Source organism: Lagopus leucura, unplaced genomic scaffold, assembly GCF_019238085.1.
Source record: "Lagopus leucura isolate 7727_CA_CO unplaced genomic scaffold, USGS_WTPT01 Super-Scaffold_100022, whole genome shotgun sequence".
NCBI classification, from domain to species: domain Eukaryota; kingdom Metazoa; phylum Chordata; class Aves; order Galliformes; family Phasianidae; genus Lagopus; species Lagopus leucura.
This window is the reverse complement of record NW_024962275.1, coordinates 4,978,944-5,005,545: the sequence shown is the minus strand read 5'-3', so window position 1 is coordinate 5,005,545 and position 26,602 is coordinate 4,978,944. Positions and strand designations below refer to the sequence as shown.

Here is a 26,602-nt window from a genome sequence, read left to right as displayed (position 1 = left end):
CAGAGACAGGAAGAGAAGGTGAGTGCTTATTTCATCAAATAATCCCTGAAATTCAGACTTCCTTAAGGCAGGAAATCAAATGGAAATGTAGTTGTGAACCACCCACCTGAGGCTCTATCCTAAAGAAATCCTTGCTTGCTTTACCAGTCAGAACCTTTCTAATTTTTATGTTTTTAAGAGAGACCAGTGATGGTATTGGATGGTGTTGCTTTAAGCGTTATCTTCCTGGTAAACTGGCGGGGTGGTGATATTCTAGCACACGTTTGCTGTAGTTTTACTTGGAGCTGGCTGGAGTCAGGTCTCCACATGGAAGGAGAGGCGCTTCCAGACACTCTCACTGCAGTGAGAACTGAGGGAGCCAGGCAGAAGTCCCTGGTGCCACGCTGCAAACAGAGGCAGGTGCAATTGGTTGTATTTTATTTTGTTCCTTTAGACAGAAGCACTGCATCTCTGAATTAGCCTTTACCTGCCTCTCAGCCACAGGGAGAGGCTTGGAGCACTATTAAGCTGGAGAGGAGCCCTCTGGGTCAGGGGGCAGCAATGTCCTGTAGGAGATTTGGACATTTGCAAATAAGCAGACAGGAGTGCAGTCATTGTGCAGACAGCCTGTTAGTTCCAAACCTGAAACAGCACCAGACTTTCCCTGTGCCTTTCCTAATGACAAAGGAGTGCTGGTGCTAGGTAGGCTTCCTTCTGCCTGTTCTGAGGTGCGTTTTCTGCATCGTTAGGTGTTGCTGCTGTTCTTTCTGTAATACACCACAGAGAGGAATAACAGGGTTGTAACTTGGGAATAGGTATCTACAGTGAAGCTGTATCACTGCAATTGTAAAACTAAAACTGTAAGTTGGTTACTGTAGAAAAACAGAGTTACTGCTACATTACAGAGCATTGTAACGGCTTCTTCTCCCAGGAGTTCCTTCTATCCCTCCTTTCCCAGCTGGGGGCTAGGGACCAGGCTTTAAGGTTTTAGATTGGCAGCAGAGGTAGTTTCCATAACAACAAAAAGGGTTGTTAGATGTTGAATAACATTCCCAGTTTCTCAGCAGCTAAAGTCATTCTGCTGCCCTAGTTTTGCTTTAGGTGAAGGAGGAGCTGTTTCTCAGAATTCATGAATCTGTAGCACAAGGAGACATCTGGAAAGGAACTGAAAGACATTCACAAGCTTAAGGACACTGAGAGTTTCAGTGAGGATTTGGAGCTTTGTTTTGCTTTTACCCCCAGCTTCCAAGACCAGGGTGGCACAGCTCCTGCCTGACCTGCATCCCTCTCTCTACAAGCTGCAGTTACACCGGAGCAGCCCTGAGCACACAGCAACACTGAGGCGGGAGGTCAGGCAGTTCATTTATTGGCAAATAAGTGCTGAAAACCATGAGCCCTACATACACAGGTGCTCAGTGCCCTGTTACATTAGAGTGGTCACAATACCATTGGGGAAAGTGCAAAAGATAAACAAGCAAAGTTAGTTCTGCCATACCAGGGGAAAGGCAGTGAACAGAAAGCCTGGTGCAGGTGAATTGCTCTTCAATCCAGCTTAAGTGGAAAACTAGTTACACAGCAACAGCAGTCCTTCAGTTGAGCTCTAGCTAAAAAGAGCATTATAGGATTAAAATGCATACACACCTTAGCACTCCCTTTGAGCTAACCCAGCACGTGCACCAGGGCAGCCTGAGCTGCTGGATGTGTGTGCAGCCAGGAATGGCTCTTTGGAGGTAACAGCAAGTGGGACTGCTCCTTACTGTGCTGAGATGCACCAAGTCTGCTCACTGCTGAGATGGGAGGGAAGGTGTTGGTTACATCCGTCATCGAGGGTGAAAGTAAAGTCAGGCTCAAACATGCCTGGAACAGACGCTGAAAGAAAAGCCAGGACAATTAACACAGGGAGCAAAGCTTGTAAGAAGGCTTGTAAACTCTTTGCAGTCCGAGTAGTTTTTCAGAGGAAATGCAAGCAAGATGCATGGTCCCTTGCACTGAGGTTTGATTCCTGCCATACAGGCCCTGTCACTAGGTTGGTCTTCGAAGACATTTCATTCCAGCTTCAGAGGACAGTACAAATGGAAGCCATCAGGCACCACTGGAGTAAGCACAGCTCTTAGAAAGCCTTGTGTTACTGCTCTCCCTGTTGGATTTAACTGGCTCTTAATTCTTACATGTAGCTTCCTTGAGAGCTAGCTTATATGAGGGGGTTTGTGTGGGACACTTTCCCACTGGAATGCTCAGTGGTTTGACTCAGGCTTTTCTACTGCTGAAGAACAGAGAAGAGGAGGGGCAGACAGGCACTAGCTGACACCAAACACAAGGGAAGCATAACTTAAACTCCGTGAGCAGCAGCTGAGGGACACAGAGTGCTGGGGAAGCCATGGTGATAAACAAGAGTAGGGCAGAGTAGAAAAAGTAATCAGGGAATCTTGCACCATCAAGACTAACCTCAAAGCAGGCTGCACTGGTATTTATGAATTCTCAGGTGCCACTGGCCCTTTCCCACAACCTTTCTGTAACAGTTTTACCACTTCTTCCCCACAATTCCCATATTAGCAATGGAGTGCCAACCCTGAAGAGAGCAATGATCTCTGATGAAGAAATCCACGTTAGAAGTGCCAGGAGATGAGGGGTGCATTCTGTTTGTACATTCTTCTTCCTGGGGGACGTTTAACTTAACAGTTCCAAGTAAGTGACAGGAACTTTCCCTTTCTGGTTCCCTCTTTCCCCTATGAGCCAGTCTGGATCCATGCCTGGCAGGCTGTACACAGTGATCATCTGTGGAGAGAAGACAGCATTAGACGGGACCTTCTGCAGAGCCCAAAGTTCAGTCAGATGTGTACTTAAAGAGCAGCAAGTTAATTCCTGAAGTTCACTTAGTAGGCATCTGTGCTTTTTTCCCCTGGAGGCTTCCTGGAACTATTTGCAGCTTTAACAGAAGATGTACTGCCCCCTGAAATCCCTGCTACATTAAGTCAATTTGGAGAATGAAAAGGCATTTTTGCCTCCTGGATGTCTTGATAGTGCCATGTCATCCTTTCCGAAGACAAAAGTCTTCAGTCACCAAAACAGTTTGCAGCTTGCTGAATTTCCTTTGTTCTTAGCATGATTAGACCAGGCCTCCAGCCAGTAGCTTGTCCCACTGCTCTCAAAAGCTAGCTGGGTTTGAGAGTTTGAGTGAACACTGTAAAGGGTGTTTAGTTAGCTGGGTACAACAGGATATTCCAGTAGGAAGAAAAGGCCTTTCTGGTGCAAGCATGGCCATGAGTGCAAACTCACTGCAATTCAGTGGATGTCAAGGAAAATATTCTATTAGTACTTCCATACAGAGAGGGTTTAGGGGGAGGAAATCCAAGACCTTGCAGAGCATGTAACAGAATGGTAGGCAATTAGAACGTTCAGTGTGAAGGGAAGGTCCTCACCTCATCTGCAAGAAGTGCCAGCTCAGTGCTGTCAGCTGCTTCATAGTCATACAGGACCCTGGCCTTCCGCGTCCCGCTGGCAGGAGGCTTGACTTCATTTGGGTTCAGGACACTCTCTGCCACAGTATTGGGCACCCCAACAATCGTGGGGACCACTGGAATAGTAGGCACAGAGGGGAGAGCGGCGGCAGCGACAGCTGGAGGAGAGGCAGCAGCTGGGGGTGGAGATGTGGATTCTGCATTCCCTACAAACGTGCCTGAAAATCTTACACAGGAGAGAAGAGCAGAGCTGGGTAAGGATCTAGTGGGAGGAACCAAGAAACAGTCCTTCCCTTCAGTAGCCTCAGTGCAGAGGTGATGCTGCACAGTTCCACAACAGCTGGAATGTACCTATGGTGCCCTTAAAGTAGGGAAGTGCTCAGGTGCTGAGGCTATGTAACAAGGAATACTTGTCTGCTTACTTTTCTTCCAGTGCCCTGCTAAAGGACTGTCAGCAAACTTGCTGAGTAGGAGTGTAGCACTAGAGATATTGCAACTGGAGGCTTTGGGGGCTCTTTACACAGATGGCAATGAACCCAGGTCTTGTTTATCTGTAGATTTTCCCCTTCTGCACTGGGGGAGCGCAGATCTGGCCCTTGCTGGCCTTGGCAGTGAGCCTGCAAAGACTCCATGGTTTGGCTGAGGTGCAGAGCAGAGCTCTTAGAACCGGTCCTGTGTAACATTTTACTTACATTTCTCCTTTGGAGCTGCAAGCATGGAAAAGAATGAAACAGGAATAGTGAGTGATCAGACAGGTCCCTCCTGGGTCAGACCGCCAGCATAATGGTAACAGACAGAAGAGCCCTGCCAGCAGCATGGGGACGTGCTGACAGCAGTGTGGAAATGGTTCCTGCTGCAGCTGAGCACGCTCAGGCTTGTTGCGTGGCAACGGGAATTTGTCTCCTGTGTCTTTTAACTAGTTTAGAAGGACATTCAGACTCTTGGCCATCGTGGTTTGAGATGAACGTATAAATCTCAGATGAATCTAATGGTAAAGCCTGCTCCGGGTGCGTTAGCATTCATCACCATTCTGTAAGCTCAGAAGCTCTGTCAGAGCTTGGAGGGGGCTTTTAAGCCTCTGTCAAAGAGGGAGGCCTGAGCTGGAGACGACCAGATGAGGGAGTAACCCTTAGGGAAGCAAAAGTCATTTCTTGTCTCACCTGCCCAGCTGCTTCTGCAGGTCCAGCATGTACTGATAACACTGAGCATAGTAGTTGGTCTGAGACTCCACAAACTCATGGAGACAGCGAAGATGATTCACCTGTATGGAGGACCAGAAGCCAGGCTCAGTTTGGTGCCAGGACACTTCCCGCAGCTACCAGCTAACCCTAAGGGCAGCAGATGTGTGTAGGGCAGCAGTTACAGGAGTTACATGGTTGACTTGAATATTTTTACTGTCAAGTTGGGAAAGCTGCAGGAGGCCAATGGTGATAGGAGAGAGGAGGCTGTTCCTGGCACTCCAGCAGTGTGCACGTGGGTAGTGCACAAGAGAACAACAAGGCATTTGTGCCTCAGAAGCACCTTGAGGGCTGGGCATCCCAGTGGCGCTGCCTGTGCGTGCTGCTTCATTATGATTTTAGTGCGAGCACTCCAAGCCTTTGGAGGAGGTTGCTGTAGCATCTACATCTATGAGCTCTTCTATGTCTGCTCCCGATGAAGGGCTCATCGTCCCCTTGGCAGCCTTCTAAGAAGGAGCCAAGAGCCTCTCAGTCCCCACCCCAGCTTCCTAGGAAGACTCACGTGTGTGCTGCTGATCCCCTCCAGCAGCAGACGTGTCACCTCTGCCTGTCGATCAAATTCGGTCTGCGTGAGCCGTAGCTCGTGCTCTGCCTGCAAAACAGGATGGGGTGTTCAACACAGCAAAGGCAAGGGCCCCTGTTCTGCTTTTTCCAGGGGAAGCCAATACCCACCTCCTCCTCTAACCCCTCCTCCCCTTTTGGCACTGAGACGAGTGCAGTGATGGCTCAGTAGGATCCATGTGCACCTGTGACACTGAATGGCAGGCACAGGACACCCTGGGTTGGAATCCCAGCGGTCTCTGGCTGTATTTCAACTTGATTCCTGCTCAGTCATACACTGAATCACTGCAGCTCAGGGCATGACAGCTCAAGACTGATACATCAAGCCAGGATGCTCCTAAATTAGAACACGAGGTTGGAGAGGTTTTGTTAATCCTGAGATAGATGGAAAGCCAATCCTGTGCTACACCCATCCTTCTACTGCCTGTTGTAGTGCTCCAAGAACCACACAGCCAGCACTGCACATCAGTATCCGCCCCAAGCAAAGTGTCATTGGAAACAGGACAGTTCCTGGTGTCAGCATGCCTTAAGTCTGCTCTAAAGTGCAGTTGTGGAGCTCTTCTGACACCCCCTCCTATGCCTCAAGTCTCTCCAGCAGTGCTGCTTTTGCCAGTGTTCTTTTTATCACCATAGAACAAAGGCTGAGGCCAAGAAGCATTTATATTAATAATAATTAATAACTGCAACTGAGATGACAATCCAGCTGCTACCACAGGCTCTCCTTTAAGGCTGGTTACTTATTTGGAGCAGGAAGAATTCAATCACGGTTATCAGAAGGCAGCTATGCAGTAGAAATTGGGAATTCAAAGACAAACTGACACCTGAGACTCTGCTTAATAAAGAGTCTCTCTTCCCCCAGCAGCAAACAGCTTATTTCTATTATGGTAACTTCGTGCTACCAGAACATCCAGATGATTTCTTGCATGAGAAGAGCTCCAGAAGTGGCAGAGCTGTCTGCTGCTCTGCTGCCTGCTCTTCCCCCCCAGCACCACAGGTCACGGGGTGACAGTCAGGCTCATTTGTCCTCCACCCGTCATTCCTTAGCACCAAGAGGATGTGCTGGTTGTACTGCTGTATGAATAGGCTGGAAGGAATAAATGCTTTGACTGTCTTTTAATCAGATTTGCCTATTTTAAGCTACAAATGATCTATTTTCTTGCATCCTCTGTATAAAAGGGATTATTTAAAGGAGAAGAGGGGGCTGTACTAGGAAAATCTCAGTACAAAGCCTTATTAAGCACCAAGATTTTTGCTTCAGTTTGCTGAGCAGAGACTTCAGTAGTGGTAGAGCTATCTGAAACCTGTGACCAACAACAGCAACACTTCAGTCCATCCAACCAGGACTACAGGACCAGAGCCCTGCATGCCTGCAACCAAATGCAGTCAGCTCATTTGTTTGAGGGGCAGAAGAAGAATTTAAAGTAAAAACAGCTGGTCTGCTCTCACAGTGCATTTAAAGTAAGGCAGCAATGGGATGCTATCATGCACAGCATGCAGGAATGTGCCATTCTAATCCCCTTGCAGTTCGGGCTACCGTCTGACTGGGGGTATCTAACATGTGAAAGGCAATGGGAAGGTGCCTCCGGAAGCCCCATGCTATGCTGGAGCTCCACACAGAGTTCACCCTGGTCTTCAGTCCACCAGCAGCCCATCCATCTTCATAGAGGAGTTACAAACCCAAAAACATAAGATCTGGGACTTGGCCCCATGGATCCCCTCAGCAGGGAAAGTGCAGCTCACCAGACTGAACTCCATGACAAGCTCCAATCCTCCCAGCCTGCCCTCCTGACAGAGCCGCTCCTTCCATCAGCAGGGGTTGTTCACAAGGAAACCCTTCTGTCCTCCTGAGCTCTGCTCAGAGCTCCTGCTCGCTCCCCAGAACAAGCAGGCAAAGGACTACTGGCTGCCCCACACAAGGCACGTGCAGAACGGGGGCAGGCAGGGCCCTTCCCACAGGAGCAGAGCTGAACCATCACAGCACATCAGCTCTGCTCCTGTGACACTCGTGCAGGGCTCTCCCAGCTGCTCGTAATCACAAGCAGACCAGGTTTGCCTGGGAAGTCCTTCACATTAAGCACAGCCAGCTGGCTCGGGGGCAGCTTCCTCGTAGGCCGCTGTCAGAACTGCACTGAGCAGCACAGCATCGGGGCTGGCAGCTCTGGCGCTGATTTTCCCGTATGCACACAAGTGGGGAGAAACCTGCAGCACCCGCACTGAACGCCGCCAGCGCGCCCGAAAAGGTTTGAGCACCATTTCAGCTGGGTACTTACTTTTTCCACCTCGTCGCTCCAAAGCTGTGGGGACCACAGAGCAACAGGAAAGGAGATCAGTGTTGGAGACGTCGAGAGGCACTCAGCATTAACACCAACGGGAGGGACGCTCCGTGGACGCAGCAGGCCAGCTCCAGGGACAAGCCAGCCCTTCACCCAGCAGCAGCTGCCAGGCTCGTGCCCCTTCCCCTCACTCCTGCGTTCCTGAGCTCGGTTTCACAATGGGAGAGCAGGTCTGTGCCACCACAGCCAGCACTCCAGCTTTGTTCCCTGCCAGTGTTTTTGAGATAACTGCATTTAACGAGCTCCGGGAGAACCAGAACACGGTGGTGAAGGACAGCCCTTCTTTTAGGAGTGCTGTAAGGCTGGTGAGCTGCTTGAGCCCACAAATAGGGCCTGGGAATTCTTTGAGCTCAAGCCAGAGGCTAGCAATCCTCAGCCACCGGTCTAGAGAGCTCAGCTTAACGGGTTCAGAACAGGCAGCCTGCAGCTACCAGGGGCCATGTTCAGCTGCAGGAAAAAGGGAGCAACGGCTGGATGCTGCCTTCAAGCCAGGCAAAACATCAAGCTACTCTTTCTCACTCTCCTGCTTGGGTGTTTCCCTCCAGCCCTGCAGGTGAGAGCAGGCACCTCCTCAGACAGACTCCCTCAGAAGTCTCCCATCTCCTTTCAGTGTCTCCCACAAAGGCACATTTGGGGCAGCACAACACTGACAGCTGCTTGCTGGGATCTGGCTCCGGGACAAGAAACAATTGACAAAAGTCATGCATAGCGATGGGCAAGGGAGAAATGAGGTAGAAAAACACATTGATCTTTCCCAGGAGTCCTTGGCCTGGCCTTTCCTCAGCAGACAACTGCTCCTGAGCTCTGGCAACATGAAGAGATGCCATTAAGGCTTCCTGGAAGCACGCCAGCCTGCCAACAACATCCCCATCCATGGGGCGGAGGGAGATGTCCTCACCTGCTGCCTTTGCAGACCAGGTAAGTTCAGCACAGCACTGCTTGAGCACAGGTGGGATGCTGGGGTGTGAGGAGAACCCCCTCTGTTTAGGTCCAGGATCTCCCAGCTGAGCTTTGTTGCAGTTTGTTCACCAAGAACTGCCCCCAGGTGGGCTGTAGCAGCCCAGGTGCACAAACAACACCACCAGCAAAGTGAGGAACACCAGTGTTGCCACTGTGGGGGAATGGCTGGAGCAGGAAGCTGTTGATTCTGTTTTGGTTTCTGCTGGTTGACCTGTGGTTCTGCTCCTGTTTTGTGGTGAGTAGCCTGGTTGGCATCTCGTCTTTGTTTGGGCAGTTATCATGGCCGGTCCTCTGACTGCAGGCTGTCCCTGGTGCAGCACTCAGTGCAGTGGGGCCAGGTGCTTTCTCTGTCCTTCAGATGCATGTTTTGTTACTCTGAGTCACACTCTGACTCAGATGAGGCCCTGGGTTGTTCCAGCCATGCACAGGGACACGAGCCTCTGCCCTTCCTTGGTCTAAGAGCTCTTGCTCTGGAAGAGTGATGGAGGGAATGTCTTTGCAGGCAGCTGAGAAGCAGGTCCTGGCCTGAAGTGCTGCTCTGGCATGAGGCCTCCAGAACAAGACTTACTGGATGGCTGCAGGGGAAGCTTTTGGTCACAGGTCTTTCTATTTAGGTAGCATGGGCAGTGCTAAAGACATTTCAGACCCAGTTGATCCTTGTAATACTCGCTGAACTTTCAGTCAGTTTCACTTCTTTTTTGTCAGGCTTGCTGGCACGCTCTCCAGCTCTGAAGGCGCTTTGGGGCAGCCTGGCTCTGCCCAGATCTACCATACATCATGCAGTTCAGACTGCTCAGAGGGCAGAAGAGATGGCCACGATCTGTGCCTGTCTTTCCCCACCTCAGCTCAAGCCAGAGGAACCCTCTTAGGGTACTCAATATGTTTTTCTTGGAATCATTCCTAGGAATACACAGCATGGCAAGTGGCAGGGTCTGAGGGAAAGGGAGATTCCTTAAACACAAACAAAAGGTCAGTGTGGGAGAGAGGAGAAATTGCTCCTCGGCTTCCAACTTAAATAAAACTGGGCTGAGATAAGGGACTTGTATCCAGCTGTATATATTTCCAGCTAAGCCCTCCTGTTGCAGAAGGGAAAAATACAAGCACCAGGTTATCAACCTCTCCCCAGCAACAATGTGAGTTCAGAATCCAAATTAGAGTTCAGCTGCCCCTGCTGAGGTCATCTGGACCTGGGAAGAGCTGACCTGTTTACTCACCTGGAAACTGAAATTGTTACCTGGGCATAAGCAATCCCTCCCTCCAGAAGACAACAGGTTAAAAGTAAGGTTAACAGCAACGACTGCTCTACAACATGTGTGTACTGACAGAGAGGTGGTACAAAGGACTTTGGCCTGGGAAAAAGCAAGCAACAGTATGAAATGCTCCTACACCACTGCAATGTCTGACTCCTTGGAATGAATGCTGGGATTAGAGTGTGTGTTGCAGAGCAGTCCTGCCTGCACTGAGCTGGGGAGCAGTCGAGGCTTAGTCTGTGTTTTACTGGTTAGGGATTCCAACTGCTGTTTAAAGTCACCCTGCTTGTGCAGGCTGGATGCAAGATGGCACTCAGCCACCAGTTGCAAACTCTGAAAGAGGTATTTTGGAAGCCACAAGGACCACTGTTGGCTAGGCTGGGGCATTTTCCACTTGTGCAACCATCAAACATGATCAAAGTCAGTGCCAACTGCTTATCTAGAGCAAGTGTGAGCTAGAGCCCTGCTCTGAGCTAACTGCCCCTTGTTATTTCTGCTGTCAGAGCTTCCTTAGCAGAGCTCTGAACAGGGATCGTTGACCTGGGCAGAGATGTGACAGGGTGGACACCCATAGGTTAGCAAAAACCCAAATTCATTTCCCCTGTTGTTACCTTACTTGGCATCTGATCCTGCAGCAGCTTTGCAGTATAGCAAGCAGATCAGCCTGCAGTTAGGTGATGACTAGACTCATCTGACTGGACATCTGGGCACTCTGCAAGATGCTAATGCATGTTTTGCAAATGCTTTTCTTCAGGTCTGCTTTAGAAAGCTTCAAGGGATGATCAGGATATGCTGATCTAGTCAGAGCTATTCAGAGGCAAGGAAAGCCCAGTTTCTCTTCTGATTCTCCTAGAGTTCAGTTTTAGTCCATTACTGCAGTATCTGCACTGTCCTCAAACAGACCTTTCCAGCAGAGAAGCCACAGGCTGATGCTAGCTGCATGCTAGGAGAGATGGAAACTGAATAATTGCTGCAACATCACCAGTATCAGCTTCTTCCCAGGAAGTCTCATCACCCAGCCTGCTGAAATAATGTTCCAGTTTTGTGCAAAGCTATTTCTGATCCCAGCATCACTCTCCAAGAAGGTCAGGACATCCCCCTAGGAACTAACACTGATGCTATCAGTCCAGACATACCTGTTTCTCCAAATGGGATGGGTTCCCCATTAACCAAATCAGGCTTGCTACCATGAGGGCTTTGGTTTGCTAGTAGGCTGGGCCTACTGCATTTTTGTAGATCACCCTCCCCGGCCCTTTCAGTCCCAGGTTATTCTATTAACAGGCATCAGTGTTGTTCTGAACACTATTTAGGAAGCAAGATGATCAGTTTTCAACATTTTAACGAGAAACGTAACATTGTGCAATGGGGAGCCATAAACACAGCACAGAAAGTCAATCGCTTGACCACGACCACTCAGTGCAGTACAGTGGAGATGCAACAGGCTATAAATCCACCCCAGCATGTGCCTGCTTAATAGTCACCAACAGCAGATACCAGTAGGGTAGGTAATAAGTTGAAGGTAAAAAGAATTGACCTGTATTTGCAGAATAGAGAAGCCTGTACTGTCAGCCTTCTAGGTTACTGGCACCATGGGTGGCAGACTCTTTCACCTTTGCTTTTCTTGACTGGCCAGAAAGCCTCCAAGCACCAAAATGACTGGTCAGCTATCAATCATGCAATGTTGTCTTTATAAGGTTGGGACCATCCAGAAAGGCTAACGTTTGAGGGTTTTTTTTCCTTTCAGTTGCTCTACTAACAATAAAAACACTGTCAGAAGATTCCCATTGCAAATGTGGAAACAGGGAGAGAAACCAGAAAGCAAACCAAGCAGCAAAAGTGTCAGATCGTGATAACGCACTCCCAGAAGGGTGATCTGCATCCTTACAATTGAGTCAGAGGAACTCCAGGCATCCCATGTCACATTAAAATGTTGAAAACAGCAGAGCACCAGGTCTGAGATTTAGTCAGGTGGAGAGAGGGGCAGGAAGAGGTTGGGGGGGCAACATCTATGAGGAAGCAATCTTACCGCTGATGCGCTGGCGGAGAGAACGTAATTACGAGGTCTAGTCTCCTGAAAGTCAGGCACAGCCTAATAGGGGGAATAGAGTTTCATGTACAAGTCATGTAGAAGAGTTGACAGGAGTCAGCTGGGCAGCAGTTAGAATAAGGGGCTGCTGTTGTTTCCCCTCTGTGCTGGGAGCTTAGCTCTAATTCCCAGGATTGCAGGAGGGAAGTCTCCCCACAGTCTGGGCAGTGATGCTTGGAAATTGTCCCCAGGAGGAAGTTGGGTTTGTGCAAGAGGAAGAGGACAGGCTCATGCAGTCACATCTGGTACCTGAACAGCAGTTATTTCTGCTCTTATAAACTCCCTGGACTTAGAGCTGTTAGTTCATATAGCAGCCAGTTGGAGTGCAGATGCGACAGCACAATCCTGAATGTGATTCCCACTGCCTTACAGCCATGACGTTGCTCATCTTATGTTGGCTCAGTCCAGTTGACACGACCCTCTTTTCCCTTGCTTCCCATCTATAGTCCTAGAAATGTGAGGGCCTTGTCCTTGGAGAGGACACGATTACTAACATCACAGCATTCTTTCCATAGTGCCTTTTAAGGAGAGACATCTACTTGTTCTTACTTTCACCAAGCCTCTCAGCACGTTTCCACCTAACAGGCTCAGGTCTATTTTCTGTGAGGTGCATGGCATGACCAAACAAGATGGTTTTGCTACCACCAAAGGCAGCATGTAAGTCTTCAGCCTAGAAGTCAGAAATTCTCCAGGTCACCTTTTCAACAGCCAAGCCCCTACCCTGGCACACAAAGACTTAGCACTCCAGAGGCTTTCCTTGATGGGAATGCAGGGGATCCAGTCCATCTTCACACGTAGTGAGGGCTCATCAGCCATCATGGCGCAACCATCTTTTCAGTTAAGAAAAGATTAGGCCTCTTCCTAGAATGGCCTGTGGCTGTAATATCACCCAGAGGTGAGCCAACCTGCTAGCCTACCTTGGGGCCATCACAGCGATGGATAAAGCTCAGCCCTGTCAGCTCTTCCTGTGTCATGGGTAGGAGAGCAAGGTGGGCACACATGTCAGCTGTAACCCTGCTTCTAAGCCTCTCAGGCCCCACATTTCCTCTCCCAGGTTAATCTCTTTGCAGCTCACCCAGATCTACTTATACTGACTGACCCGATTAGCTGGGAGCTGCAGCAGCCCAGAGCAGCTGGGATGAGTGACTGGTGTATGGAAGAGCATTCAGGCAGTCCCAGCAAGAAGAGATTTTTCAACCATCAAGGAGTTTTGGGGATGTCAGGAGGAAGCAATCGGGAGGAGTGATTCCTATTTTAAGGATAAGGAGGAAAAATGCACCAGTGAAATCTGAGGCTAGCATTGTAACTAAACTTGACTCCTCTCTGTGGGGAGAGGAGATGTTCTCCAGGAACAACTTTTTGTTTGTTTGTTTTGTTTTTGTCTTAAAATCAAAAGCAAGTTAAGAAATCTCTCCTCCCTTTTCCTGTTTCTCCACTGAATCCCAAAACTAGTCACAGCACATGGGATGAAGGAGGCAAGCTCCTCTTGCACTCCTGTGCATGGGCAAGTTGTATTTGCAAGCAGTGGTGAAAAGAAACACCTCCCTCCCTTCTCCCCTCTTACAGTAGAGAAAATGGACAGAGCCCTGGAGCCTGAAGGCCAGAACAGCACCACAACCAGATCAACTTGCCTGTCATTGTCTCTGGACTGCCTCCCTTCCAGCAGAGGGACTCACCACCCAGATGACCTCCTCCTGCCTGGAGCCAGAGGAGCCTGAGTGCATCCTGGTGAGCCCCTGCCTCCTTCATGCACTGCTTGCAAGCAGTGTTCTGAATGCCTGCTCTAAAGGAGCTACAGGCAGCTGACAAATGCTCCCATCTTTTTGGGCAGCTCTCCCTGGCAGCCGCAGCCCTGACCAGTACATGCTCCAGGGCCACTACTGATGGGACAAAGGAGTTATGAATTTTCATTGAAAATGGGAAAGAGACAATGAGAGGTATTAAAGAAAAATCACAGCACCGTTAGCACAGTCAATACTCACATCTCCCTCACACTGAGCAAATTACAAAGAAACAAAACAAAAAGGTTAGTAAACAAAACAGCATCAACAGGAAGGACAAGGCACAAAGTCTGAGGGAAATGCACAAGCCCAGACACCCATACAGCAGCTTAAGGGTCTGGGCAGCAGCATACTTGGAGGTCAGTCACAAGACAAAAGCTGTGGGAACACAAGTTTTGCACTACAAAGGAGAACAGCAGCAAGAGAGAGGTGAGCTGGGGAAGGTGTGGTGCTTAAGGCCAGCTTGGATGGAGAGGTATGGCACAGGATTCCAGGCACGTTATAGGGAGCACTGCTCTAATGAGTTAACCTGCCTGATGCTGAGGCAGAAGTTCACCCTTCCTTGCCTTCACTTGTGCCTTGTCCCCTGGTAGGCAGTAAGGGGCCTTGAGGACTGAGGCCAGGGACTTCACCCTCAAGCTAAGCTGGGTCAGAGCTGGGTGCCCACAACAGCAGCTGAGGTCGCTCTTCTGTTGTGCTCTTCTGTGATCTGTTTCAAAGAAGCAGAGCTATTCAAGCACAGCTTGGAGAGCCTTAGAGTGGCTCTGCATCCTCTCTGGAGAGCATCAGCACTGCAGTTCCAGGGGGAGACCAGGTTTCTCTTCTCTAGCTACAGGAAATCTCCACCCAAGGGTCCTTCTACAGCTGAGAGGCCTTGGGATCACTTCATGTTGGAAGCAAGGTAAAGAGGAAGAGAGTAGAAAGGGAGGAAGCATACGAGCTCTCTAAATTCCTGTTCTGACTTAAGCCCAAGATAATGCAGCAGTCACTGCTCCCACTAGCAAGTCCTCACATCAACAGCCAGAGCAGTACAAGATGGCAATTTGCCTCAACAGGGTCCTTCAGGGAACCCATCTATGTCCAGCTGCATTCTCTCTGCCTCCTGCTACCTGGTCTCTGCCCAGAGAACAGCCCTGAGCTGACAGGTCTCAGCCTCAGAGACCTTTGCAGTCCTTATTCCACATCTTCATTTTTCAGGCCTGTGGGACACTGGCTTAGCAGTTCCCTTCTGCACTGTCCTGGGAGCTTCATGTTTACCAGCCATGAATTCTCCAAAGCCAGAGGGGAATACCAGCCTGTAACCAGACAGCACCATGAACAATGAGAATAGAGAGGCTGAAGTAAGGGCCTCTTGTTAGCCAGTCTGACCCTGGCTGCCCCTTACAGGCTGCCTCAACACTTCTGCCTGGGAAAGAGCAAATTGGCCAAATCATAACTAGTCTGAAATCCTGGGACTCCTGCAGAGCCCCAGCAAGCTTTCCTCTTGTACACCTTCCAGCTCAGCTCTCTCTTTGCTTGCTTTCAGGTCCCCAGGGAGATTTAGCAAGTCCTCAGAAGATATGGCCTTTTAGTTACTAACACAAATCACCCAGCTAAAACCCAAACTGCCAGGAACCATTGTCAGTCAGAAGACAGCAACATGGCTTAAGCGTGAGTTTCCAACCTCTGGCAGCTCAGAACTATTTCTTCCAATACCTTTCCCATGGAAGGGTATCTGAGGAACAGACGCGTTGTGCCTGCTCACGGTTCCCTTCCATGCCAGATGAGAAATGCTCTCACCTATGCCTGCCAGAGCCAGGGCATAGTAGGGCGGCCTGACTTCTGTCCAAAAAACTGCTCATGTGGGTCAAACCTTGTGGCCAGAAGGACAGGGGGAATGAGGGAAAAAAGTTACCGCTGCTTTTGCTTCTGCAGCTTTGGCTTTCTTCAACCTGGCTTTGCAGGCATCCAGATCCAGGCGGCGGTTCTGCAGGATCCTTCGCTCTTTCTGGAAGAGACAGAAAAGGGGATAAGAGAGGGTGATTAGGAGTTGCTGGGAAGGGAAAGGACCAATGTACCATTTGGTAATCAAGCCTATTTTCTTAGCAGAAAGTGCCTCTGAGAAACAAGCAGTTGCTATGTTCTTAATAGCAAGAGTTTTGTGCCTGCCTGTTAGGGATACTGTTAGGCTAACTTTCTGGAGAGAGGGGAGCCTGTGGGCTTGTGGTACCCACTAAACTGCAGGGGTCAAGAAAGGACTCACCTCCCTCATGCAGATCAAATAGCAATCCTTCCTTATGGCAATGGGAGCCCTAAAGAGAACCAGGATGGGCATTCCTCCTTCCTTGTGTTATCCAAGGAGAGAGATGTGAGGTCTTCCTTTCTCATAGGGAAGGAGAATGCACTTTTCCAGCACTACATCCCCCTTCCCCTGCCCTCCTTGTCTCTGATAAGGTGATGAGCTCCCCCTTCCCTGCTCCCACACTTACAGATATGGTTCGCCAGTCCCCTTCCAGGAAGTTGCGCAGTGGTGTCAGGAAGTTGATGGAGGCAGAGTGGATGAAGTCCCGTTCTGCTGCACCTAAGCGCCTTTGAGTCTCTCCAACTTTTATCAAGGTCTTCCCTGCAACAATGGGAGCCTTCAATTCCAGGAGAAACCAATTAACAGTGCATTGGCCTGAGCCAGCTCACCCACTGTGACCAGGCTCCAGTGCTGGGGAACACAAGGGACAGTGTACCATGCCTGGATAAGGTGACCATGCCCATACCACAGCTTTAGTCTTAACTTCAGTCTGCCTTTAACTTCTGACCCCCCCTCAGCCACTCCCAAATGCAGCTTTGATCTTACCTATCTGCTGAGGCACTTATTCCCTTCATGTTCTTTTTCTGCTACACCTGATTAGACAGTATAATCTTTGCCTTATAAACAGAAGCACAGGAACAGAGCAGCAAACTAAAAGCACCAGAGCAGAAAAAATGAGTTGATTAGGATCCAGTTGAGGCAGTGCTGGCTATAGATGCAGTTACAGCTGTTCTGCCTGTAATAGGGTTTGCTATTGAATAATTATTGATTTGGAGAGCCATAACAAAGCTCATAGCAGAAAGCAAGGACAGCTGGAAGTTAAGGCTGTGCTTCTGTGCAGGTCTGCTGCTTGAAGAAGCCCTAGAAAGGGGGAACTGTTGTGATTTAGGAACAGAAAGATAAGCTGTATGATCAGTAAGGGGTCTGTTAAGGCTTGTAGCCAAACACTGACCTTCCCAAATATGTTATCCAGTTCTCTTGCTGGAGAAAGATTTTATTCACACCCTCCCTCATGGGACACACTCAAAGGAAAAATTCTCAGACTGGAGAAAGCTAAGGCCATTTCAGTGCAACTCCTTGTTCAGGTTAATTTAGAAAGTCATGGAAACAGCATCAAACAGCTTCTGTCTCCTGCAACTAGTTCCACTGGCTACTACAGATCAGTATGTCTTTGTTTCCTCTCTAGCTCTGTCAGGCTTGAGGATTGTAGAAGGGATAGGGAGAACCCCGTCCTCTTTACCCATCAACAGAGGATGTTTTGCTGCAGAGTAGGACTGCTTTTCTCTTCCTGGTGGGCTGTTTGCTGCCGTAGTAGAGCAGACTCTCCTCTTGCAACAGTGCTGATAAATCAATAGGCAGGATGCCACGGGTGGAGCAGGCCACCCTGCTTCAAGAGGCATGCTGTGGAAGTCTTAACCAGAACAGCAGTGGGGCTACCCTTTAAGGAAGTGATGGATTTACAGGGCTTAGGCAGGCTGACTTACCATAAGGTGTCCCTGGCCCAAAGTCATTAGCTGCCTCTGTCATGTACTGTGCCAGCAGCTCCCCATTGGTGACCCGGGAAGGAACCTTCCGGTCAAGTTTCTCATAGAGGAATTCTTCTACTCTGGCACCTGAAATGAGTCACCAGTGGTTACAGGATGGAAGATGGAGAGACCCCTGGAACCGTCATTCATGGTGGCCAACCCCCACAGTCCTCAATCGTGCACTGAACAGCAAACACCAGCTCTGGGAGAAGTGTTCCCACCCTTCCAGCCACCTCCCAGCCCTCAGGCACACTGCCAGACTGAGCAGGGCAGCAGCCACCCACCTTCTATTACACAGAGAATGAAGGACAGGTTCCACAAAGATACACTTCTAGCTCCAACAACCCATTGGAACAGGGCTTTCTGCCAGAGGGCATGTCCTAATACTGAGGTGTAAGTGATGTCTGTCCTTCCAGGATTAGAAGTTGGACTTACTAGGGTTTGGCTGTAGCAGAACTTCAGTCTGGCGTAAGATCTTCTCTGTCCAGTTCTTAGTTGAGTCTGCCCTAGCCAGGAGGTTTTCAAAGTGGGCATCTAATTCAGTCTTCTCAGCCTGGCCCAACTTTTCCTCTGTAAACTGCAGGAAAGAGGTAGTCATTAGAAGGTCACTTTTACTAAAGCAAAATTATGATATGCTACAGAGCTGTTAAGAGCCACCAAGGGCTGCGAAGCCTTCAAAGCACCATTCTTTGTTATCAGGCATCTTTCAGGGGAATTGAGCAATTTTTTTTACCCAAAAGTAGAACAAACATTGAGCTAAAAATAGAGCCTGTGTTTGAGCAGTGTAAGAATAAGTAACTTTTATAGAGGAAAATAGTCTGGTACATAATATTCTACTTGTGAGAAATCTATTTAAACAGGCACGTGGCTTGCAGTACTTCATGCTGGAGAGCAACATACACCCCCCAGGTGAGGCGAGGTGTTGTTTCCCTTTACCTCCTCCTAAGCAGTCCTAAGTTCTGCAAACCCGATAGGACCAGAAATGCTGCTACCATCTCACAAGCCAGGCTCTATTCCTCTCTTGTTGGACAAGCACATGCACCATGCCTGCTTCACTGCAGGGCTCGTGCCTGCCCACTCAGCCATCAGACTGAGTTCACCTCCCAGCTCGCCTCCTGCCTTGCTGGCAGTGAGCTGTTGACTGAGCCTGTGGAGCTTAGGGAGCCTTAAACTCAGGATTTAGATAGAAATGCTCCCAGCAAGTGATAGTTCGATGCTTCCTCTAGGATACGTGGTGGCTGGGTGGGTTCTGACGCAGGGCATTAAGAAATATAATGGCGTCCAACTTTTCTCAGCACTCAGATTCCTACTGGCAAGAGACTCTCACTCCCTTCCCAATTCCCGTAGGTATAAAACTAGCAGCAGGGAAAAGCAGGCTGTGCAGTGCTCTGCGTTTTCATAGTGGGCAGTGGCACCTGACAGAAGATTTGTCACTCTGGAAGCGCAGTGTCAGATGGCCTGGGCACCCCCTGTTGCTTCCTTGGGAGACTTCTGAGAGAAGAGCCTATTCCCTCTCTTCCCAATCCCATACTTCATTTGTCCCAGTGAAGCTGTCCAACTTCTCATTTTTAAGCATAATTTCCTGCTCTTGATGGAACCGGCATCTTGCTAGATCACACTAACAGACTCTCGTGCTACTTGGGACCCTGTTGAGGCTGCACTTGTCCTTTTAACCCTTGTTGTTGGCTCCTGGTGCCACTGCTCAGTTATCAGGATGTCGTACTGCACAACAGCTGGCACAGTCAGGTGCCAAGGGATTAAAGCCTGGCCAAAACTCTCAGGTGAAATACAACTCCTGTCTAATTGCCGCTTGCACTTTCTTTCCACACCTCACAGCTCAGTTCTAGATGGCTAACAAGCTCATTTCATGGGGTTTTGGTCTTCTGAAAGGCTTTGTGGCAAGCTCCGCTCCCACAGCATTGGAGGAAGAGCTGCCCAACAGCTCCATGCATGCATATCCAGGACAACGTTGGGAACAAGGTCAGAAAGAGCAAGCCAAGGGCCAGCATGTGAGGCAAGCAAACAAGCACTTAGGAGCCTTGAAATCAGCCATGTGCAAATATTGCTAGATGTCCAAGATAGGCAAGTCCTGCAGGTATGTTTGCACAGTGACCTGTTTGGGTAAGATTCAAGCTAGAGCCAGGAAACTTTTGTCACATGTCTGTGGTGAAGGATGCTGAACTGCGAGGATGGCTCCATTCCCTCCTGCAGCCTGGTGAGGACAGAGGAGTCTCACCCAGGCATGACCAGGCTTTGCTTCATTGGTCTCCTTCTCAGCACCAGCAGCCTCTGGTTACCAGTGTTTATTTTCAGCTCATTCTTGCCACAGCCCTGTGGCTGCTGCTGGACATGGCTAAAAGCTGATCCAAGGTGAGAGGGTGTTTGTATTGCTTTGTGTTCAATTTCTATGATTGTCTCTGGGGGACACACAAGGCTATCAGACGTGTGTGAGCAGCTGAAGCTTTTCCTCTGTCGCTGTTGGAAGCTTGGGGCTGTTTTCAGACTCTGCCAGGCAGGGCTGAGTCACTGCCATGCAGCAAACTGGGACTACCCAGGTATTTGGCACCAATACTGGAGTCATCTGTTTAAGAGCTTTCTTAAACAAGCCAAGTCTCTCTGATGCAAGCATAACAGTCTCCCTTGCCCCCCTTTCCCAGACAGCTTTTTGAGAACTCATCTCTTTCAAGCCCAGCTCTTCTTCTTCCTGCAGTTCAAACACATCCTGCACCAGCATCTGCCCTGGAGCTGTCAGCCCAGCCCTGATTCCTCATCAGCTGATTTCAGCCTGCTTCTTACAGCACTGCTGCAGAGTCAGATCACTGTGAAGCTGTGATGGATGCCTACCTGTGCGACCTGGTGTAGGGAACCTGCTTTGGCAGGGGGTTGGACTCGATGATCTCTGGAGGTCCCTTCCAATCCCTACAATTCTGTGATTCTGTGAAGCCCTCCACGGTGCTATAGCCAGGACCTTGAATCAGTTCAGCCCTGGAGAGCTTTGCTATAGTCACAAGCAGCAGCTCCAAGCATCACTGTACTTCACTGTTTTCTGCAGCCTACCCTTTCTCCTGGTGCACTGGAAGTATGGATCACTATGGAGCATTTGGTCAGAGAGCAGCCAGGATCCATAGTCATTCTGTTCTTATCTCACATTAAACACTATAGCTCTTTGTCTTGCACAAGGGTTGAGGACACATCACGGTCACTGCAAGCCTAGGCTATGCCAGAAGGGGAGGATGGGCAGGAATCTGAGTCACACCCTGCAGCTCCAAAGGGTCAGGCCAGAAAATTTCTTATTCAGGCTTTGTTTCAGGCTCGAAAAACAGGGCATGAATGTTATGAAGTGGGTGCAAGAGCATGGGATGCTGCAGCTCACACACAGTGAGGCTGTTACTCCACTTCCAACCTAATTCCCTTAATGCCTCCCTCAGCCCTACCTCCAAGTTGGCCATGCTGCAAGGTTCAAACTTGGGCAGAGCCTCAGGGCATTGGGCCCACCTTGCTGTGGATTGCTGCAGGTGCCTCTTCCCTCCCCCACAGCACACTTCTGTCTCCTCACCTGCACAGTCTGACAACCCTGGAACTGTGTAGAAAGTTGTTGATTCAGCTCACTTCTTCTCTAATATGACTTTTCAGGTGGAGCTGAGAACTCACAGCATTACTGGGTGAAGGGGAGAGCAGGACCACCTCTTTCAGCAGCAGCTTGCAGCAAGATCACATGAAAGCAACAGCCAGCAAAGGAGATTAGAGGTAAATTACACTGCCTTATCCTATGAGCTGGTTCTCTCATGTCTGGTGCAAGTGGAGATCTGAGCTTTCAGGTGGCAACAGGTCTCAGCTGCTGATGCCCTTACCTGGCTGCCTAAGTCAGTGTTGCCAGGGAAAAGCAGGGTAGAAAAACAGCAGTTTGTGAAATCTGGTTGCTCAAGTGATCCAAGCAAAACTCCTCCACACAAAGGATTTTTGTTGCTAGGAATTTGTTTCTATAACACTCACAAAAATTTGATTGCATTTTTCCTTCCCACTGGACAGATATAAGACTCCACTGTGAGGCTGTGAGATGCAGGGGAACAGACAGGCTCACCATACAGTCACAACCCTTAACTGTGAAAAGGCAGACTGAAAATATTTTGGATCTTGCTGCTCCTGTACCAGAAGCACAGTTGTTTTTTTCCAGCTCCAAATACATCAGACTGGTACAAATGGGAACCTTATTTGGTTGTACTAAAGTTGCCCTAAAGGCTTGGTGCAAAGCCTGTGCAATTGCAGTGCCTGCAAAGAACCATAAACTCCTCAGTCCTGCTGAAAGAGAACTATTCCCACTTGTTTTCTAGAACCTGGTGGCTGGAGAAACAGCCCTGCCCTGAACCAGCTCCAGGATCCTCGTCCTGGGATCAGGTAATGGTGCTGTGAGACTTCCTGGTTTTGCTGTAAAAGAAACATTCCTGCAGCTGACCCAGTTGAGCACCAGTTCTGTTTTTGTGCAGGGAAGCTGATGAAGTGATTAATAATGCAGGGCAGCCTTTTGCTGAGTGCCATTCTCACTCTCCAGGAAGAAGAGAGTCATGCTGCATTCCAGGGCATCAATAATTCAGCCAAAGGTTGGGTTTCCTCTGGGAGGCATGGCTGGCCAGCAGGAATGCTACCTGCATTATCCGAGACCAGGTGGACACACAAGCTGGCAGATCAGGAGAGCAACTTGGGCAACAGGCAAAGATTACAGACAGCATAGCTGAGCTGGACTACAGTTAAGGCAGCTACATTCACAGCTTGGGGAAAACTGCTCTTTCCCTGTGAGAGCAGTTAAAGACACTGCTGGGAATTCAGGAGAGTGAGCAAGCAGAGCTGAGCTGGATGTGTCCCTCTGCACTACAGCTGTGCCTGCAGCCTACCTACTTAACGGCCACCAAGGTTAGGCTTTAAAATAGTACATACATTGTTTTCCTTGCTGAAAGCATTAGCACCTTCCTCTCCTTAAAGGCAAAGGGAATAAACCCCACTGCTGCCACATCTGTTCTACACAGTGCAGCCTGACTGACTGCTGTCTTCCAGGCTTGTGCAATTTCCCCTTCAGCAGGCCCAGGCTGGTATGCTGGCAGCTGTCAGGGTGGCTGCAGCCCCCTTGCAGGGCAGCTGGTGGCAGAATTCAGGCCTTTATCCCACTTGCAGGGTCACAGCTTTTTCAGCTGAACATTATTTATGAGGCATCATTACAGGGTGATTGTATTCCACCTTAGGTCATAAGGATCGAACCAGAGCCAGGAGTCTGAAACCAGGAACTGTCTGCTGCACCTGCCAGTGCATTTGGGCCATTGGATTTTCTGAAGCATCTTAACATGTTTTTTCATGCCCAGAGTATATTAATATTTGCACTTCTGGTGATCAGAGATAGCTGAACTGATTCTGCCATAAGTCTACCTCCCATAGGGCTGCATTAGGAAAGAAGCCTTTGCCACTTAATCAGCACCTAAAAGTTATCTGGATCTCAGCTGCTTGAGAGTGTTTGGTCACTGGGAGTCAGAAAAGCTAGGCTATGGGCCAAGTAAAATTGTGCTAGAGGACAGAAGGAAGCCATTAACAGGACAGCTTTGTTAACTTAGGAGCAAAACAGTGAGGAAAGGATGCAATCCTTCCCTTGTGTATTAACGGACATGTTTCTAATGCAAACATGCTCTGTCTTGTGCCTCTTGCCTTCAAAATCCTCTCCTGAAGTCACCTTCTGTACTCTTGATTTTTAAGGTGTCCAGTAGCCAAGGCGTTATCGCCATTAAGGTCAGAAAGCAGAGGGGAAAAGTCTACTTTATCACCAGAGTTCAGGGAGGTGGAAGAGTCCATCTTTCTCCAGGAGCCTTAAGATGGAGCAAGTCAAGATATAGCTGCTAGTGGTAACTTCAGTCAGCACCCACTGACTTTCCATCAGAACTGATAGAAGACAGACACCTACAATTATTTCCAGACATCCCTCAGAAAATCTGGCTTGCAGCCTGTCTAGAGCAGAGACATCCAATGTGTCACCTTCAGAAGAATTGATGCTAACTTCTACAGGGAGGCCAGAACTGCCACCATAACGTTCTCTGAGGAGGTTTGGGATCAAGCCCATTTACTGATAACTGGAAGATGCAGGTGACCAAAAAAAAAGTTTTATTCTCCTTCAGTGAAGGTAAGAATGTGTGAAGCCTGTGTGCAGGTGCCAGAGCTGTTAGGGATGTAACTGCATCCCTTGGAGGATGCTAACTAGATAGCGGCAGCTGGTGAAACAAGTGTCAGTATAGTAAATCCTCATCTGGGATTCTGAATCCTAGAAAAGCTTTAATCCATGCAGTTGTACAAGCCTAGGAGTTTATTTCCCACTCTCATGGCATCAGAGCTTACAACTACCCTTTTCCTAGAGTTTAGCTTGTAACTGCTCTGCTTTTGTGATGCATTTTCTGAGAGCATAAGAGATGCCATAAAGCCTGCAGGACACTGCCTTGTGGGGGATTACACAGCCTGTTAAGATAGCTGCATACACAGCTATGGAGAAACCCTGCACAGCTCCTTCCCCATGGCTGTGTGTGCCCTGCTCCTGTTGCATCCCCTGTTGTGTCCCCTGCTCCAGGGGAGGGCAGTCCAGCAAGGTGCCCCGATTCTCCTCAGGTAGGAGACTGGGTACGTGGTGCCTGAGGTAAGAAAAGCCATGTAATGGTGGCAGTGGTTTGCTAAGGTCTTTTGTCATGACCCAGCTTAAGCCTAGGCCAAAAATCCTTCCTGCCCTGTAGCCAGCACCTACCTCAGGTTTTATCTGGCAGGTTTCAAAACTGGGACTGCAGCTGGACTAAGCCTCTGGGAATCACTCCAGAGGTGGTTTCCGGGCCACATTCTGCCTCCTTTTCCCCCCTCACTTCAGAGGGCTCAGCAGTGCTACAGCCCTTTTTTTCCATACAAGGTAAACTGTCATGCGCTGGCCAGACACCTCAGCCAGACAGCAATTGCTAATGCTGTCTGAGTGGCACAGCACATAATGGCCAGTCCATTTATCTCCCAGTTGCTGCAGTTCCAGTAAAGCAGCATTTTGTTAAACGCCTGGAGCTGAAGAAAGCATCCCCAGAGCTAGAGAAAACTGAGCTTATTCAGCCAGGTCTTATTCATGGGGAAAGAAGATCTTCTGTGCTGAAGTGGCTGCTACAAACCCAATCTTCACCGCCAACAGCAGACCGTACCTGCTATTTCTGGCTCTTGGTAGTGGCAGAGCAGTGCTCACCCATGCTGGATGAGGACTCTTGGGGACAGCCCAGATGGGCCTGCTTAGCCCAGCGATCACTTTTCAGAAAGTGGTTCTCCATCTCAGTGAGGCCATTCCTTCCAGCCTCCTTGGCTTGCACAAACACATGCATCCTGCCTACAAGTAACAGTGACCATTTTGTTTCAAGTAATTACTACTGTAACTACTCACATTAATATTCATATGCAAGATGATGTGGAGTAGGTGTAGCAAGCAGAAGCCACTACTTATAAACGCCTCCTTGCTCTAGAATCGGTGTGCAGACACTGCTCCTGTGCCTGTCTCCTTCCTACGCCTGGAAGCTGAAAAACCACTTATCAGGGACTTAGAATACATCTTCCAAACATGCGATTTCTTTACAGTATTTCTTCCTTTCTTCTGCTACCAAGGCCATTTGCATGAGAACAGCATCTTTAAACCTTCCATCTGCTCCTTATTTTGCACCTGTAGTTAATATTTATTTCTTCATAACATATGACTCATTGGCAAGATTACAGGAGATGGTATCTGTTTACAGGAGACCAGTTTCTAAAAGAGCCAGGATTATTCCACTGCACAGGCCATTTGGAACGAGACAGCGCTGCTCTGTTTGTTTGTCAACCCCCACAGCATGGGCAGAACAAGAAGCCCAGTCCCAAAATCACCAGCAGGAGTTCAGCTCTCAGGCAGGATGCCAACCAGCTCTGATTTGCCCCTCTCCTCTCTTGCCTGCCCAGGGGCAGTTTCCCAGTTACACCTGAGGAGCAGGCAGGCTCAGCAGCCACCTCTCAGCACCTGCTGCACACTTTATTCCTCACAGCTAGCCAAGTTTCTTCAGTCTGTGGTTTTGGGACATCACTGCATCCCGGGCAGGCTCCTGATACCGATGGTTTGATGCCACTTTAGACCAGTGAGACATTGCCTGCTCGGTCTCAGCAGCCCCTTCCCATCTCCGACAGCTCTGTGTTTTGTCGGGTCCTGGCAGCTTCTGCAACCTGACCTCCTGGACGACTGAATTGCCAACCATAAAACGCCACTTCCACCCACCTGCCTGACAGAAAGGCACAGACCCCCAGCAGGCCAGCTCACCTGCCTAGGTGCAGTTAACAGCTATCTACAAGATGTAAAAATAGCTTAAGGATAACAACCACAGTGCAACCAGCATTCACCCCCTTTCCCTGCCTCAGTCCCTGCTGCAGCCAGAAGCATCCCTGCTGCTATTGCTCCTTTATGGAGCACTGCCTGGCCTCCCCACCCAGCCCAGGAACACAGCAGCAGCAGGGTTCAGCTCTGCTCCTGCTGCACATTACCCAGCACTGCTCACTGCAGATATAGCTATGCAAGACTCAATGCCAGCCCCAAATCCCTTTTCAACCTTCAAGAAAGCTGGAAAAAAAACTAAAACATAGCAACAAAACTGCCCTAAGCCTGTAACTTGTGTTTTAGAAAGGCTCCCTGTGCAGATCCTGGGCTGTACAGTGCGGGATGCTCCGTGCCCTGAGGCAGAACGGAGGAACGGGGAAGACGGCTGCAGGCCAGCGGGGGGAGCAGCCCAGGGCTGGGGCACCCTGTGGTGCTTCCCCTCCGGGCCCAGGGACTCCCCCGCCCCCAGGGCTCCCCACCCCCCCAGTGTGCCCCGTTGCCGTGGCGACGCTCCAGCCCCACCCTCCCAACCTGCATGGCGCGGGAGAAGAAGACGCCCGCATCCGACGCCAGCTTCTTCACGTTGAAATCCATGGCGATCAGCACTACCGCAGCCACCTCCGCCGCGCCCCCGCTGTCACCGCACCCGCCGCTCGGACCTTTATAGCACCGATCGATGCTTTCCCCGAGCGGCGCCGCAGCCTCTTAAAAGGGCTCTGTCTCCCAGGTGGGGCCCCAGGGCTCAGAAACAGCCATGCGGGCTGCGTGG

The 26,602-nt window shown here is 49.6% G+C and overlaps 1 protein-coding gene and 1 long non-coding RNA gene across 4 annotated transcripts; one reads left to right on the top strand and one right to left on the bottom strand.

The window, feature by feature from the left end:
* Positions 1-403: 403 nt before the first annotated feature.
* On the bottom strand, positions 404-26,496 carry SH3GLB2 (SH3 domain containing GRB2 like, endophilin B2). 3 transcript variants are annotated; one of them, XM_042879272.1, is made up of 11 exons: positions 26,365-26,495; positions 17,889-18,030; positions 17,412-17,540; positions 16,115-16,248; positions 15,541-15,633; positions 11,806-11,868; positions 7,507-7,530; positions 5,178-5,267; positions 4,598-4,698; positions 3,399-3,663; positions 404-2,754 (listed from the first exon to the last, which is right to left on the bottom strand). In XM_042879272.1, the coding sequence occupies exons 1-11, from the start codon at positions 26,425-26,427 to the stop codon at positions 2,647-2,649; spliced, it is 1,212 nt and encodes a 403-aa protein (XP_042735206.1). In that variant the 5' UTR covers positions 26,428-26,495; the 3' UTR covers positions 404-2,646. The 3 variants fall into 3 exon arrangements, with proteins under 3 accessions (XP_042735206.1, XP_042735207.1, XP_042735208.1); XM_042879273.1 differs by lacking the exon at positions 11,806-11,868 and having other exon boundaries at positions 26,365-26,496; XM_042879274.1 differs by lacking the exons at positions 7,507-7,530; positions 11,806-11,868.
* On the top strand, positions 13,717-21,827 carry LOC122184364. Its single transcript, XR_006180539.1, has 3 exons — positions 13,717-13,802; positions 21,087-21,200; positions 21,785-21,827. It is a non-coding gene; the product is annotated as an uncharacterized LOC122184364 (long non-coding RNA).
* Positions 26,497-26,602: the final 106 nt, after the last annotated feature.

Excerpts from the sequence above, each read along its gene's own strand:
- SH3GLB2 (XM_042879272.1), bottom strand. The coding sequence starts at position 26,427 with ATGGATTTCAACGTGAAGAAGCTGGCGTCGGATGCGGGCGTCTTCTTC. Across the intron at positions 18,031-26,364 it reads TCTTCTCCCGCGCCATGCAG|TTTACAGAGGAAAAGTTGGG; the intron begins GTTGGGAGGGTG and ends TCTTTCCTGCAG. Across the intron at positions 11,869-15,540 it reads CTGCAGAAGCAAAAGCAGCG|GCTGTGCCTGACTTTCAGGA; the intron begins GTAACTTTTTTC and ends TCCCCCTATTAG.